Genomic DNA, 15230 nt, shown 5'->3' with positions numbered 1-15230 from the left:
GAAGCAAGGGAGCTCATCAGAGCTAAAGAAAGAGATGGAGTAATACACTCGCATCTCTCTCTCTCACACAGTCACACACGAGACCCGTCATGTTGAATGACTGCACACACAGCACAGTATAGCATCCTGTTCCCAGCTACAGCCAGATAGATGCATATGCCACCCACTTGTATATACAATAATAGTCTTGATCCTAACATATTGCTACAGGACACCCCAATCTCTGCTGAGCTGAGTGAGATTCCAGGGGTCTTGGGTCTTAACCAGGGTTTGTGTTTCCTTTGGAGTGAGGCACAACAGAGACTGTAGTGCCTTTAAGATATATGGCTTTGTTTACACATATGTACACCTGAGCCTTGTTGGAGAGAGTGCAGGACATCATACCCCAAGAGTGTCTTCTGTTGCTTCTCCCATAGCTCAAGTAGGCTTGGCTTCAGAGCAGAAGCCAGCCATGCTCCCCAGTCTCTGGGTACGGCCTCTCCCAGCCAGTCTGCATGGAGTTCTTCCCCCACCTGGGGAAACCCAGCCAGATGGGTGGGGTATAAATTTTATTTTATTTTTCTACTCTTTTCAAAAACATCCTGCAAAAGGACACTTATTCCTGCCCCCTGTAACTCTGGCCGCCTCTTGCTCCTCAGAGCCAGGGGAGGGACAATATTGGCATTGGCAATTGCCCTTAACGGCCCAGTACTCTGCTCTCTTTGTTTCTGAATGGCACCTCTATCAGCTGATCTCCTGAACAGGAAAACAGGTACAGCCTGTATTTTTACTGTGCACCCAACATTTTCCCTTCATACTCCAAGTATTAGCTAAATTCTAACATTTACTAAATTTAAGGATTTAGAGGGATCTGGCCCCTCTACAAACTCATCACATATTCACTGGGGGTATGGATGTCTTTCTAAAATTGCCTCCCCTCTTTCCTTTCCCACACAGATAAACACACATTCCCTTCAGAGACGCCATTGCCAATCTCCCAAGGGAGCCACCAGGCAAAAGGCACCAGCTCTGGGCCCCGATATCTTTTGGAGTGCTTCTCCCAATAGAAACCTACCCACACCCTTTGGTCTTCATCTGAGGGCCTCTTCCGAATAGTTCCCTTGCAAGCGGTTTGAGGGTGACATTAAAGGAGAAGGTTTCCTTGGTTGTTGATCCCCATCTTTGTTGTTGTTGTTGTGTTTAGTCGTTTAGTCGTGTCCGACTCTTCGTGACCCCATGGACCAGAGCACGCCAGGCACTTCTGTCCTCCACTGCCTCCAGCAGTTTGGTCAAACTCATGCTGGTAGCTTCAAGAACACTATCCAACCATCTCGTCCTCTGTCATCCCCTTCTCCTTGTGCCCTCCATCTTTCCCAACATCAGGGTCTTTTCCAGGGAGTCTTCTCTTCTCATGAGGTGGCCAAAGTATTGGAGCCTCAGCTTCAGGATCTATCCTTCCAGTGAGCACTCAGGGCTGATTTCCTTAAGAATGGATACATTTGATCTTCGTGCAGTCCATGGGACTCTCAAGTGTGTCCTCCAGCACCATAATTCAAAAGCATCAATTCTTCGGCAATCAGCCTTCTTTATGGTCCAGCTCTCACTTCCATACATCACTACTGGGAAAACCATAGCTTTTACTATACGGACCTTTGTTGGCAAGGTGATGTATCTACTTTTTAAGATGCTGTCTAGGTTTGTCATTGCTTTGTTTCTGAATGGCACCTCTATCAGCTGATCTCCTGAACATCTTTAGGCCTGTTTGATGGAAATGTGTTTGCTGCTAGAATTTTCGTTATTTTTTTCCGAGGCTTTCTTATGGGTTAAAGAAATGATTTTGCTGCAATGTATTGATTAGATTTCATGCTTTTGGACGAAAGGTTATAGCATTTGGGACTTTTTAGTTTAGAGAAAAGGCAAGTAAGAGATGACATGACAGAAGTTTATAAAATTATACATTTCATGGAGAAAGCGGATAGAGAAAAGTTTTTCTCCCTCTCTCAGAATGCTAGAACTCATGGAAATCCAGTGAAACTGAATGCTGGAGGACTTTGGACAGGTGAAAGAAAGTGGTTCTTATTGCAGTGCATAATCAAACTATAGAATTCGCTCTCCCAGGAGGCAGTGATGGCCACCGACTTGAATGGCTTTAGAAGAGTTGCCATGTGTCCTCTTTTTCCAGGCCACATCCTCTTTTCCAGGGGTAAAATTTCTGTCCGGATGGATTTTTTTTTTATTTGCCAAAATGCCTCTGGCTATATTTTCTGGATGAGACATAGACCTAACTGGAGACTTGCTTTCCTCTTCTCCTGCCCCACTCAGCAATACATCACAGCTTCTATAGCCTACAAATAGTAGGGGTGTTTAAAATGAGAGTTGTCATAGCATCCTCTTTCTTCGCTCTTCAAAATATGGCAACTCTGAATTCATGGAGGTGAAGGCTATCAATGGGGATTAGCTATGATAGCGATGCTCTCCCTCCATTGCTGGAGGCAGCAATGCTTCCAGGTACCAGTTTCTGGAAACCACAGGAGGGGAGAGGGCTCTTGTGCTCATGTTCTGCTCCCTGGTTTCCCACAGGCATCCGGCTGGCCACTGGGAGAACAGGATGCTGGACAGGATGAGCCACTGGGCCAGATCCAGCAGCCTCTTCTTATGACTTCTCAGTAGTGAAGTGAAATTATATATTTCATTTACTCAGCAATAAGTGAAATATATAATGATAAAAATAAATGTTTACAACTTTTGTGTATATGACTCAAAGGCATATATGTCGTCATGTTTTGTGGGGGAAATCAAAATCACTGAAGCTGAGAATACGTATTTTTTCATTATATAAAAGTTAATTTATGCACCCAAGGACATGAGTTGTAATAGTGCTTTTATAGACAAGGATGCCTTTTATTGTACACTTCACACTTGCTGAAAAATAGCCTTGGACTCAAGAATGCATGTTTTGACAAGCAACTTCAGGCAGCTCTTTGAATCCATAGATTATCTTGCTCTATGCAGATCTTTTTTGTTGTCTCTAGAATTGTCCTTTATAATACTGAAGAAGCGAGGTGATAGAAGCTTTGTGTGATGCTAAATCTGTCAGTTGTAGTGTGTTGCTTTCTTGTTAAAGAAAAACCTGGGGCGTATCCTATTTATTTTTTTATTATGTTTGTCAATCTGTTTCTCTCTCACCCTTCCCCACCTCACCCCACCTCTGAATCTCTTTAAGTCTTATTTTCTTGGCATATATAAGTTTCTGAGCTAAGTTTCTTCAGCTTTTCTTTTCTTCTTGTTTTCTTTCTTCTAGATCTGGGAGAATTTGTACTGTACATTTGGAATTAGGTGTTCAGCTGCCATTAACTTTAGTTCCTATTTCAATTAATTCACCCAAAGGAGCTTGAACTATTCAAAAAGATCCTTGCTGCTTGTTCCTTGTTGGGTTTATCAGCAAGTAATGCTGATAGCAGAGATGGATTTAAAAGTAGCAGCATCATGTTGGTATTCAACCTGACACTTCTTGTTTATCAAGCTTTTGCTGCTTAATTCTACCCTTGCAAACCTTCCTCTGATCTCATCTAAACCCCTGGGGGATTTTAAAAGTGGTTGTCCTTTGTTGAAGAAATCTGAAATTGTTTTATCTGATTATAGAGAGACACAGCATTGTAAAATACCCAGGTTCATAGAGACCTCTGCTGGCATAGAATATACATATTTCTTTAAGCTTTGGACAATTGTGTGTGCAGATTTCAGTCACTATTCATTAAGCTCAATTATCTTTTGGACTCAGAAGCTTCTATACGGGGCTCACAGTAGTTTGCCATTCCAGGGACAGTTTAACTGTCTAGTTTCTCTGATGTGGCAGCCTGAGATGTCCCCAGAACATTCACTGTCACTTGTGTTTGTTATCTGAAAGCAAAGTAATAGCAGTCTTATAAACTTGAAATACATATCTTTGGAGGCTACAGAGGAAAAAACATCCCCTGGGAGACTGTTTTAAGTTCCACTTATTTCCCCAAGCAAGTTAAATAAGTGGTTAAATCTATTTCATTGCAATTAATGGGACACGTAATGTTCTTAACTTTGGCTTGATTATGCTCATATATTTTCCTCTCAAATATGTTGCATGGGGAAGTTAGGCTGTTTCTATCCCCTAGTTTGAGTGAATGGTATTCAAGGTTTCCTCAGGGTAGACCCATTGAAATTAATAGACCTAACTTAGTTAAGGGGACTTAGCTAAGGGGACTTCTCTGAGTAAAACTTGGTTGAATACCACCCATTGTCTACAGAGCGTGGAACAAGATGGCAAATGTATTTCTGATTTCTCATAGTTTACACATTGAAGCACTTTAGACTCGAGAGTAGACCTAAGTGCTTATGGTTTCTGCAGGTTGGAATTTGATGCATGCAGTTTGCAAGCATACAGGATAAATTTATTTTCTTAGGTACAACATAATTGATACCAGGACTGGGCAGCATTTTTATTCTCCTATCTGGCAGGTCATTATGCTAAAGAAACATACAGCTTTCCTTAGAAATAGGGAGCACATACACACTAAAATGGTTTACAAGGTTAGCTGTCATAGATTCTCAAAAGGATATTGGGAATTGTAGTTTAGTGCCAGTTCTGAGAATTGTGATTTTCACAAACCCTTGGAGCTCCCAGTTTCAGGGTTTCCTGGCAGAAGGGGATAACTATAAATTGGCAGTCTATGCCCAATTCAGCACATTTAAACCAAGTACAATGGAGTACACTGGATTAATGCAATGGGGGAAGCCATCTAGCTAAAACATTCTTGCTACTAATATCTGCAAAAAGGAAAACATCTTTCCTTATATTTTTTTTTTTTACTGTGTCTCTAATGTTTAGAAACGAGATCCAATTCACTTTCAAGAACAATGATATGATATTTGAATGTGGTATTATATAAATGTGTATGTTAGGAAGAAAGGCGTTTGAAGGTTAATGGCACGCAGAAAACAAACACTTGCTTAGAAGAGTGTTGCTGTCCTCCTTGCAGCTCCTCCAAACTGGATTCAGAAAATAAGTGATGCTCATGTGGCCATGGAAGAAAGCATATACTGGGAATGTAAGGCGAATGGGAGACCAAAGCCTTCTTACAGCTGGCTAAAGGATGGCGAACTGCTTCTCCCTCAGGTATGAGTAATATTCAGGCTTGGTGTCCTTGATGCTTTTGAGTTGGGTGACAAAACCTGAAAGGATTTGTTGTGAAGTGGTGACCTTTTTCATCTCTGTATAGTTTGTTGCTGTTGAGAAAAAGAAATAAATGAAACCGAGTGGCCTTAAAATTCCATCTGTCCCATTGCAGACTTCCTTCCCTGCTGAGTGAATGTCACAGAATCACCTTGAGCTTTCCTTGTAGTTAAAACAATGACACTTCAAGCCATACTTTTCAAAGGCAGAAATTACCCTCAGGCACCTAATTCCCAGCCAAATGTTCAATGAAAGTTAGGCATTTAAGTGCCACTTTCTGCCTTTGACAAGCGTTTCTCTGAATCAACTGGAACTTAGAAGCTGTGGGACTCATTTCCAGAGGACATTTGCTATGAGAAGAAGGGTACATAAAATGGCTGTATATTTTTACACTCTGTACAACTCTGTAGGGGAAGGAAAAGTCATAATGGAAACGCTAGTTAAGTGTAAGTGTGAACTGTGAAAAAAGTGAATGGGAATATACTTACTCAGGCTGTATAAAACACCTTCCCTCCATTTCCATTTTTGAGCGTCTGATTTTTAATTGAACTTTATGGGAGGTAAACAAGCCCTCTGGTCTGTAATAGTAACCCCATTCAACTTCTTCAGATCTCTGCAAGAACTGACAACAAGGGAGTTGACCTACCATTAGCAGTGGCAGAATGAACTGCCTAAAGATTAATGATCTATGGAAAAGGAGGAAATCTCATTAGCACCCTTTCCATTCCATGTCTCACCAGAGGAGATCCTTTCAGGCCTTGAATGTCTCAATTATATAGGCAAACTAGGCAAATTATTCACTCTCCGTTATCAGAGTGACCAGCTTTTTTTTTCTTAACCTGCTCTTTGATGAGTTGCCTAGATTCAATCAAGCTCTAATAAAAATTATGCAAACATAAAATTGCAACCCCACAGCCAAGTAGAAAGTCGGTCAGTTTTTTAAAAATTATATTAGTTATATGTTTCGTTGTTAAAAATACACCCAGATGCCTATTGTACACAATGCTGTACTGATTAAAACTGATAACGTGAGTTCCATATCCGTAGGCTGACAAATGATTGCAGGGTCCTTTTGTTCCACATGCTAATTTCACTTGCTTCATGCTGGTCACTGGCAGATGGTCTTGAACTTAAATCACATTAGACTAAAGTAAGGATCGTTAAATGATTAACATTTACATCTTTAGGGTTTAGGGGTTTTTGATTTTTGTTTTAATTCTGGTGGGGTGAACTGCATACAATAGCTTTGCAACACTGAATGTGATTACTGTTCCCATTAACCTTCAAGGGAGCAGAAAGCTAATAGTTCTGCTGTTCCAAATCTTCTGAAGAACTTGCCTGGCATGATTAAACCACAACACACTACAGGGCAGAAGCAGTATTAGTTGCAAGTTTATGTACTTGAAGATACTATTAATCTAAATTGGGGAGGGGGTGATATACTGTTTAAATGGCATTTACCAACTACGATATTGGTTTCCTCCATTCAGCAATTAATACGATATAAATTATTTATCAATAGATGATATCATGTAAATTGTTCATAAACTTGCATTTTTAACATCAAAATTGATTCCCCCTGACAGGTTAAAATAAATGATATGATTGCAGCAATGCATACATTCTAAATATGAGCTTTTCAAAATTGTGTTGTGCCTTTTGCTATTTTGCAGGAAAGAATCTTGATAGAACATGGGACGCTCACCATCACCAGTGTGAACCTATCGGACACCGGCATGTATCAGTGTGTGGCAGAAAATAGACATGGGACCATCTACATCAGCGCAGAACTGAGCGTAATTGGTGGGCTCCTTTTACTTAACAAATACTGAAAAAATACATTAGCCTGTTTTGCTGCCTCTAATGAAGTCCACAAATAACTAATACTTATTTTTATCAGAATTTATATCAGTCTAGGCAAAAGGCCCACTCAGAGCAGCTTGAGCCCTTGTCACAATGATTGTCTGCATACATGAACAAGTCATAAACACTTCATATTTGCTATCATCATCATTTTGCTTCAGCTGTTACAAATACATACTTTGGAGGAGAGAGGATAGATGATTTTATGCATAGTCTGGTACAAGAATTTGGTGGTCAAATTGTTCAGTTGCTTAGAGCATGGTGCTGATAACACCAAGGTTTCAGGTTCGATCCCCATATGGGACAACTGCATGTTCCTGCATTGGACTAGATCAGGGGTTGTCAACCTGGTCCCTATCACCCATTAGTGGGCGTTTCAGGATTCTAGATGGGCGGTAGGGGGTTCTACGGTACAAGCTGAATCCTCCTTCCATCAAGCACTGGTGGGCGGTAAGGAAATTTCACCATCAAGAAAGATGCATTAGTGGGTGGTGGGTATAAAAAGGTTGACTACCCCTTGACTAGATGAGCCTCAGGGTCACTTCCAACTCTATGATTCTATGAATGACCCAGATTTGAACTTCAGGGAACACAGGCATATTACAGAGGATTATGGGGAAATGTTCTAGGACAGGGATTGACAGATTTCATTTTTGCAAGATCTTTATACAACTTTGAGGCACATTAGCCAGATTCACGTGCAACAGAAACTTGGGGGGGGGGCAAGAAGAGAATAGGCACTTTTTCTGCCCTGGAAATTATTTTCAGTATCAATACTGAACTTCCTGCTCCTGGTTCCCCCCGCCCCGCACCCACACTTTCTTAATTTCAGCAGCCTAACTTAAGAAAGGAGAAAGTCATCTTTGTTAGCAGCTAGAAACTTTTACAGATCTGTTGCAAATCATTCAGAAGTCATCCATTGCTAGTATTACTAGTTTTGTCCAGTATAAACATCACTCAGTAGTAACTGTATGTGGTATAAATAGAACATTCTGCATTTTTTTTTAATTTGGAAAATTTATAAACAGATTGATCAAGAAGTTCTCTAAGTAGTGTCCAATAGGCCAGGATTTCCTGGCTTGGTAGAGCTGGTTCTTATTTTCTCCTGTGCATCCATATCCAAGCTGTTTGGTCCATCTGGAACTTAAGCATGGGGAAGGGCTATAGCTTGCTTCAGTCCCTGGCATCTTCAGGCAGGACTGGAAAAGTCTCCTATCTGAAACCCTTGAGACAAGCTGCTAGTCAGTGCAGACAATACTGAGCTAGATGGACTCATGGAATCATAGACTTGTAGAGTTGGAAGGCATCCTGAGGGTCGTCTACTCCAACCCACTTCAATGCAGAAATCTCAACTACATCCTACATGACAGATGGCCACCCAACCTCTTCTTTAATATCTGCAAAGAAGGAGAGTCCACCACATTCTGAAGGAGTCTGTTCCACTGTCAAACAGCTCTTACCACCAGAATGTTTAGTAATAATCTCCTTTCTTGTAACATGAAGGCATTGGTTCGAATCTGGAGCAGGAGAAAACAAGATATTTGAAGATTTTTAGATATTTGAAGATGGCTATTGTATCTCCTCTCAGTCTTCTGTTTTCCAGGCTAAACATACCCAGCTCCTTTTGCCGTTCCTCACAAGCCTTGGTTTCCAGACCCTTGATCATCTTGGTCACCCTCCTCTGCACGCATTCCAGCTTGTCAATATCCGTCTCAGTATATAAGTCAGCTTCCTGTGTTCCTAGACCTCCTAGTACCTTCTATACAGTATTTTTTTCTGTGCAGTAAATCTGTAATTACTCCACTCTTTACACACTGAGGGGATCCTGAGTTTTAGTGCTTCTGATGTGGGCATTTCACATTTTTAAGAACTTGAATTGTGCCACAGAGTCTTGCTTTAAAAGCATATTCAGGACTTGACTGCTACAGGTCCTCTTTTGGCACTCCATTCCCATCCCAGCCTCCTTAAGCCTTTTTGTGAAATGAAAGAAGACAGCCTTAGGTGTCTGAGTTCCTCTCAGCTGTGCATTACAGTGTGGTAGCACTGACTGAATCGTTATTGAAGAAACATGGAAGATTGCAAATCTAATTACCTTGCTTTTTAAAATAAAAAAGAGGGGGTAAAAGTGAATGCCCCACAACACAATCTCTCCACCTGTTATGGATCATGCTGTTCTGCTGGGCCAAAGAGAAGCGATGACCCTCTCCTTCTAGATAATGAGCAGTAGGGATTTCCTTAATGGCCACTAGTGGCTGCTCATTTCTCTTTATCTAATAATGTTCTGTAGAAGGTGCTTTAAGTCACATGTGCATGTGTGGTGGAGGCAGAAAGAAGCAGTTTGGATTTGGACAGAGAGTGAAAACGCATTTCATAGTCCCGCCCCTACCTCCCCAACCAGCTAGCAAGAAGTAGCCACGGGAGGTGGCTAGAGTGCTGTTATATCTGCTGGGGACTGATGCTGCTTTTGGTCTGGTACTGCCTTTACAATTTCTTGCTTCCCTCCTGGCCAATCTGTATATTGGAAAAAATAAACAGATATTACAAAACATCCAAAGTCTTCAGTAGTCTCTCCGCACATGGAATCTAACATTGTAAATCCTGGAAAAACACAGAGTGCAACATAGCTTTGATCCATGATCTGTAGCCAGCATGGTGTAGTGGTTAAGAGTGGTGGACTCATAATCTGGTGAACGGGGTTTGCGTCTCCGCTCCTCCACATGCAGCTGCTGGGTGACCTTGGGCTAGTCACACTTCTCTGAAGTCTCTCAGCCCCACTCACCTCACAGTGTGTTTGTTGTGGGGGAGGAAGGGAAAGGAGAATGTTAGCCGCTTTGAGACTCCTGAAGGGGAGTGAAAGGCGGGATATCAAGGCCAAACTCTTCTTCCGTGTGTATGCCTTTCTAGTGGGGTTTCCTGAAACTTCCACAGTAGCAAAAATGTGGATGTGACATACATTCACTGGCTATCTAAGCTTGATACATGATCAGAGTCCAGCATTCATCTCCACAAGATGTAGTGATGGCTTCATGCTGACGTGGGTTTTAAGAAGCAAACAAATGGGTGAGCTGTGGGTAAGAGCCAGAGGAGCTTCCTCCAATAGAGAAGACTTAAGATCTCAGAGCACATAGCATGTAAACCTTTTCTGAAGGATAGCAGTATTTCTAATTAGCAACACACACACACACATGCTACCTCACAGGAGCTGTGGTTTCCTACCAGTGTGCACTCTCTAGTTACTGACTAAACTATTCTGATGTGACAGAAGCATGTAGATTTAAGGTGCCAGAGTTCTGACTTCAGATTTCCCTCCTCCCTCACTAAAATGATAGTTCATGCCTTAACCACTGGTTAAGGGAGCATCATTAGATGCTCCCAAAGATTTTAACTGCTCAAAAGTAAATTCTCAGCATAAAACAACCTATGTACAAAATGTGTTGTGTGTTGCTGGTAAGGAAGAATTCGGAAAAAGATGTAATACATAAAGATGTGAGCATGTTCCCCAGCTTCCCTTGGTGTTATTTGACCTCTGTAAGACCTTCATCGTTAAGTGCTTGTCCTCAGCCACTCTTCTACATTGGCCCATATGAGGGGGGAATTGTATAAAGTCCTGTAGTGGATGGCAGATTGGTATTATCTCTCTCCTTAGCTTTAACGGTTTTTAAAGCTCTCTGCCAGAGGCGGGGGCATAGTTGCTTTTAACAGCCTCCATCGGGAAGCTGACATTTCCTCTCTCCCCACCTCATGATGTCCAGGATTTAAGTGTTATTCTAGGGTGTTCAGGGAGTGGTAGTGTCTACCCTGCTATGGTTAGTTGTGTTCTTATCTACTTTTAGCACTGCTCCCCCCATAATTTCACAGAAGTGTATTCCCGCGCCCCCCATGCCATGCTGAAAATTCTCCTTCTGCATGGTGAAGGGGCAGTAGGATGTCTGCATAGGGTTCCTCATAAGCTGGACATCTGATGACATAGAATCCAGCTTGCATCTGATGACAGGAATCCAGGAAGCTAGCACGGTGTAGTGGTTAAGAGCGGTGGACTCGTAATCTGGTGAACCGGGTTCGCTTCCCCGCTTCTCCACATGCAGGTGCTGGGTGACCTTAGGCTAGTCACACTTCTCTGAAGTCTCTCAGCCTCACTCACCTCACAAAGTGTTTGTTGTGGGGGAGGAAGGGAGAGGAGATTGTGAGCCGTTTTGAGACTCCTTAAGGGGAGTGAAAGGTGGGATATCAAGTCCAAACTCTTCTTTTCTTCTTGCATAGAAGACTACCTTCCTTGAAATCTATGCACAAAGGCTGCAGAAGTCCACCCTTGGTGTTTGCAAGTTGAGGGCAGGGCCAGTGAAACATGCAACAAGGGCCAGTGAAACCAGCATGACCCCACTGCCCTTTCTATGGTTTGGTGCCATAGTATGAACTTGCAGTGAACCAGAAACAGAACCTTTTAATACAGCCAGCATATAACCTTGCTCTGCAATCAGGAGCTCTTATCTATGAGACTGTATAGGCTAAGCCATACAAGCAGAAGAAACAATGACCAAGAAACTGACCTTGAATTGGGTGTTTGTTTGATAACGTGCATAATTTTTAGCTACGTGTCTGCTGTTCACATAAAACATTGGAACGAATCATGTTATGATATGTGCAGGCTTTAGTTCACACTAAACGTAACATGTGAGTACAAATCTTGCTTTTACACTTTCTGATGTGTCAAATTTACACACTGGGATTGTTTGATTGTAAGCTAGTCCCATGTACTTCTCCATAAAACTGATGCCAATATAACATCTTTGGATCAAGATAGAAGACTTCCAAAAACGAGTATGTCAAATTGCCTGTTCCTCTCTCCTTCCTTACCAAAACCATCTTTCTTTTTTGCTGTCACCAGGTGTTTTGCTCCCTTGTACTGCTCCAAGAAACCTTTTGAGAATCAATATAGATATCCGAGCAGTTTAGAGGCCTTGATTTCATAGGCATGGTAACCGTCAAGAACTATGTTGTCAGTTGCCCAATATTTTGTTTTTAAAACAGTTAATACAATTTGTGAGTAGATAGCATTGTGTCTGATATATTTCAAAGAAAATGTTCAGTATTGTAATTTTAATCTCTTCTAAAGAGGAAGGTTTAAGGTGTTCGTTGAGCAGCAAGTGTTTGGTTTTTGCTGGGCATTTTTTTATTAAAAAGAATAGATGCCTACAAAGTGGTGGGGGAACACCCCAAAATTATTGCTGCTGGAGGGAAGAACAAGTAACACTAAACAAATTAGAATCCATAGTGGCAAAATCTATTAGGAATGTTACCTTTTGTATAAAAGAAATAAAAATAAAGCCATAGATGCTTCTTCAGGCTATTCAGCAGCCGCTATAGAAGTCTGCCTTACACACTGATTACAAATTATAGTATAAAATCAAGGACTTCCAGTTTGTCTTGTACTAGATTAACCAGAGAACATGTTAAGTATATTACCTGTAACCAGAGTATTTGAAGGTTTCTGAATAAATGAGTGTAAGAGTGGAGGAAATACTTTTATGTTTCTATGCTGTCAGAGGAAATGTGACCTTCTGGCTGCTTCCCAGTTACATCAATATAATATAACAACAACAACAACAACAACAACTTTTATTTGTATCCCACCCTCCCCGGCCAAAACCGGGCTCAGGGCAGCTAACATCAAAGATATAACATTGGTATTAAATCAAGCAACAATTAAATTACCTCCTAAAAACAAGTCTGGATCAAATTAAAATCTAATTAGATGGCTTTCTGCAGGATTAGGGTTGGGAACAGTAAATGCTCATCAGGCCAAGGTGTTTACGCTGCTCTTATATGGGCCTGTGAGAATGCTGGGAGGCCTCTTTCGTACTAGTTCTTATACAAAAAGGGAAGGGGAGTCAGGCTGAGCCCCGACCAAAGGCCTGGCAGAACAACTCTGTCTTGCAGGTCCTGCAGAAAGATGTCAAATCCTGCAGGGGCCTGATCTCTTGTGGCGGAGCGTTCCACCAGGCCGGGGTCAAGGCAGAAAAGGCCTTGGCCCTGGTCGAGGCAAGCCTAGTCTCCCTGAGGCCCGGGATCTCCAAGATGTTATTATTAGCAGACCGTAAGGTCCTCCGTGGGCCATACCAGGAGAGGCGTTCCCGTAGGTACGAGGGTCCTAGGCCGTATAGGGCTTTAAAGGTTAAAACCAGCACAAGTATATCTACTGAATGACTAGGACAACACACATCTCATTCAGATGCTAGCACATATACACATAGAAAAACCGTAAAGCATGTTTGTGTGTTTCACTTTGGTTTTACATGCAAACTCTTCTCTTTATAAAGAAACATTTTTCAAACCACATTTGGAGCATTCCCAATCTGTGCAGCTGCCTTTTGATTCTTGTACAGCAGCTATTAAATTCCCTGCGACCATTTTTATATTGAAAATTTTCCTGGACGTATAAAAATAAATTCAAACGGGAATACCATTATATAGGGAGTCCTTTGTTACATAATTTAAACAAGTATTTGTGCACGAGGGGAGAGGTAATAACAACAGGTGATCATGCTTTAAAATGTGTTTTTTTGCCTGCACATGAGATTGATCGTTCTGTTTTTAAAAAGAAAAACTCATCTCCAATAAACAATTTTTTGAAAAACTCCTCATAACAAACAAACAAAATTAAAACTAAACAAGAGGCATCCACTGAACATGAGCAGAGGTACATGGCATTTTTCATACAATATATATCTATATTGCATAAAAAGTGGATGTGTTTGCTGTATCTTAAGACCTTAAGAATTTACCAAATCTTATTGTTGGGATTTCTTTTAAAGGGTAGGGACCGCATAGAATGCTGAGCAGCTTGCCTTCTCTGCCCATGCCCTGTGACCCTAATTTTCTCCAGAGTCTCAGTGAGATCTTGCTTTGTCCCTTTGTCAGGCTGCCAAACATCTATAATGGTCACTGGGCACTGGAGGTATTTTGCACAGGCATCTGTCAGGGACAGTGACCTGTCACTAAAATTCAGGCCTTTTCTCTCTAGTCATGGTGCTAAGGAAAATTATTCTCAAGGCAGTAGATGATGGTCTGTTTCAGACGTTTTGTGGCAGGGCTGTATTTGAACTGGAGTTTGGAAAATTGAGGACACATGTTAGATTCATAGAATCATAGAATTGTTGGAAGGGACCCAAGGGTCATCTAGTCCAAGGGTCATCTAGTCCCTGAAATCCTGGAGTATTTTGCCCAATGTGGAGCTTGAACCCAAGGGCCTGAGATTAAGAATTTCATACTCTACGGATTGAGCTAGCACCACTACTATGTGCCCATTGGAGTGGACAATCTCTGTTCTGCACCAGTTCCATCTGCTTTTGCTGCCAATGTAACCAGGAAATCATATATTGTTTATTCATTGGATTTCATACCCACCCTTTACCAGGTCCCAGAGCAGGGTACAGCAATAAAACATACCATCATAAAATGACCATAAATCACGGGAAATGCAAAAGCAATTAAAAACAGTTCCATATATAAATTAATTCTTTTTTAAAAAATCATATATAAAAATATTGCAAACATTTTAAAATAGTTCCACATGTAAAATAGTTCCAATACTTAAAAGGCTTGTTGAAAGGATTTTTTCTAAAGAAGGAATACGGATGCATCAGGATTCCCCAGCACAGTCAACCATAAGAGCTAACAGATATTGGACAATCTCAGAAGACTAACCATTATCAAGAGCGGTCTATCCCAATTGGTTGGCCAAAAGGGAGGAGCAGGATACTGAGAAACACTATTAACTGTCTACCTGCAAAGAATATATTTGTCCATTGTTCTGGGATTAATCAAGGAAATTTATGGAGGATAAGGCTGTCAGTATCTTCTAGCCATGATGGCTAATCTCTGCCTCCACAGTCAGAATGTGTCTGAATACCAGTTTCTGGAAACTGCAGGAGGGGGAAAGTTCTGATGAGCATGAGTCCTCCTTGCAGGCTTCCCTTAGGCATCTGGTTGTCCATGTGAAAAGAGGATGCTGGATTAGATGGGCCATTGGCCTAATCCGGCAGGGCTCTTCTTATGTAATACGGTAATGCAATTTTTGCGTTAATTAAAAGGAAACTCTGACTTGGATATAGAGATCCCAGGAGTTTCATAGGACTATGTTGATGACAGAATGGGAATGGGATTCCTGTACAGCACCTTGCCC

The 15230-nt window shown here is 41.5% G+C and overlaps 1 protein-coding gene across 9 annotated transcripts in view; it reads left to right on the top strand.

The window, feature by feature from the left end:
* CNTN4 (contactin 4) overlaps window positions 1-15230 on the top strand; it is a 521364-nt gene that overhangs the window by 415080 nt on the left and 91054 nt on the right. For all 9 annotated transcript variants that reach the window (XM_053378148.1, XM_053378146.1, XM_053378151.1 and 6 more), the window contains 2 exons: window positions 4992-5128; window positions 6859-6988. In XM_053378148.1, coding sequence (XP_053234123.1) covers window positions 4992-5128; window positions 6859-6988 — 267 coding nt within the window. The remainder of the gene's footprint in view (window positions 1-4991; window positions 5129-6858; window positions 6989-15230) is intronic.

Source organism: Podarcis raffonei, chromosome 2 (genome assembly GCF_027172205.1).
Source record: "Podarcis raffonei isolate rPodRaf1 chromosome 2, rPodRaf1.pri, whole genome shotgun sequence".
Lineage (NCBI taxonomy): Eukaryota > Metazoa > Chordata > Lepidosauria > Squamata > Lacertidae > Podarcis > Podarcis raffonei.
This window is presented reverse-complemented; position numbering and strand designations above follow the sequence as displayed.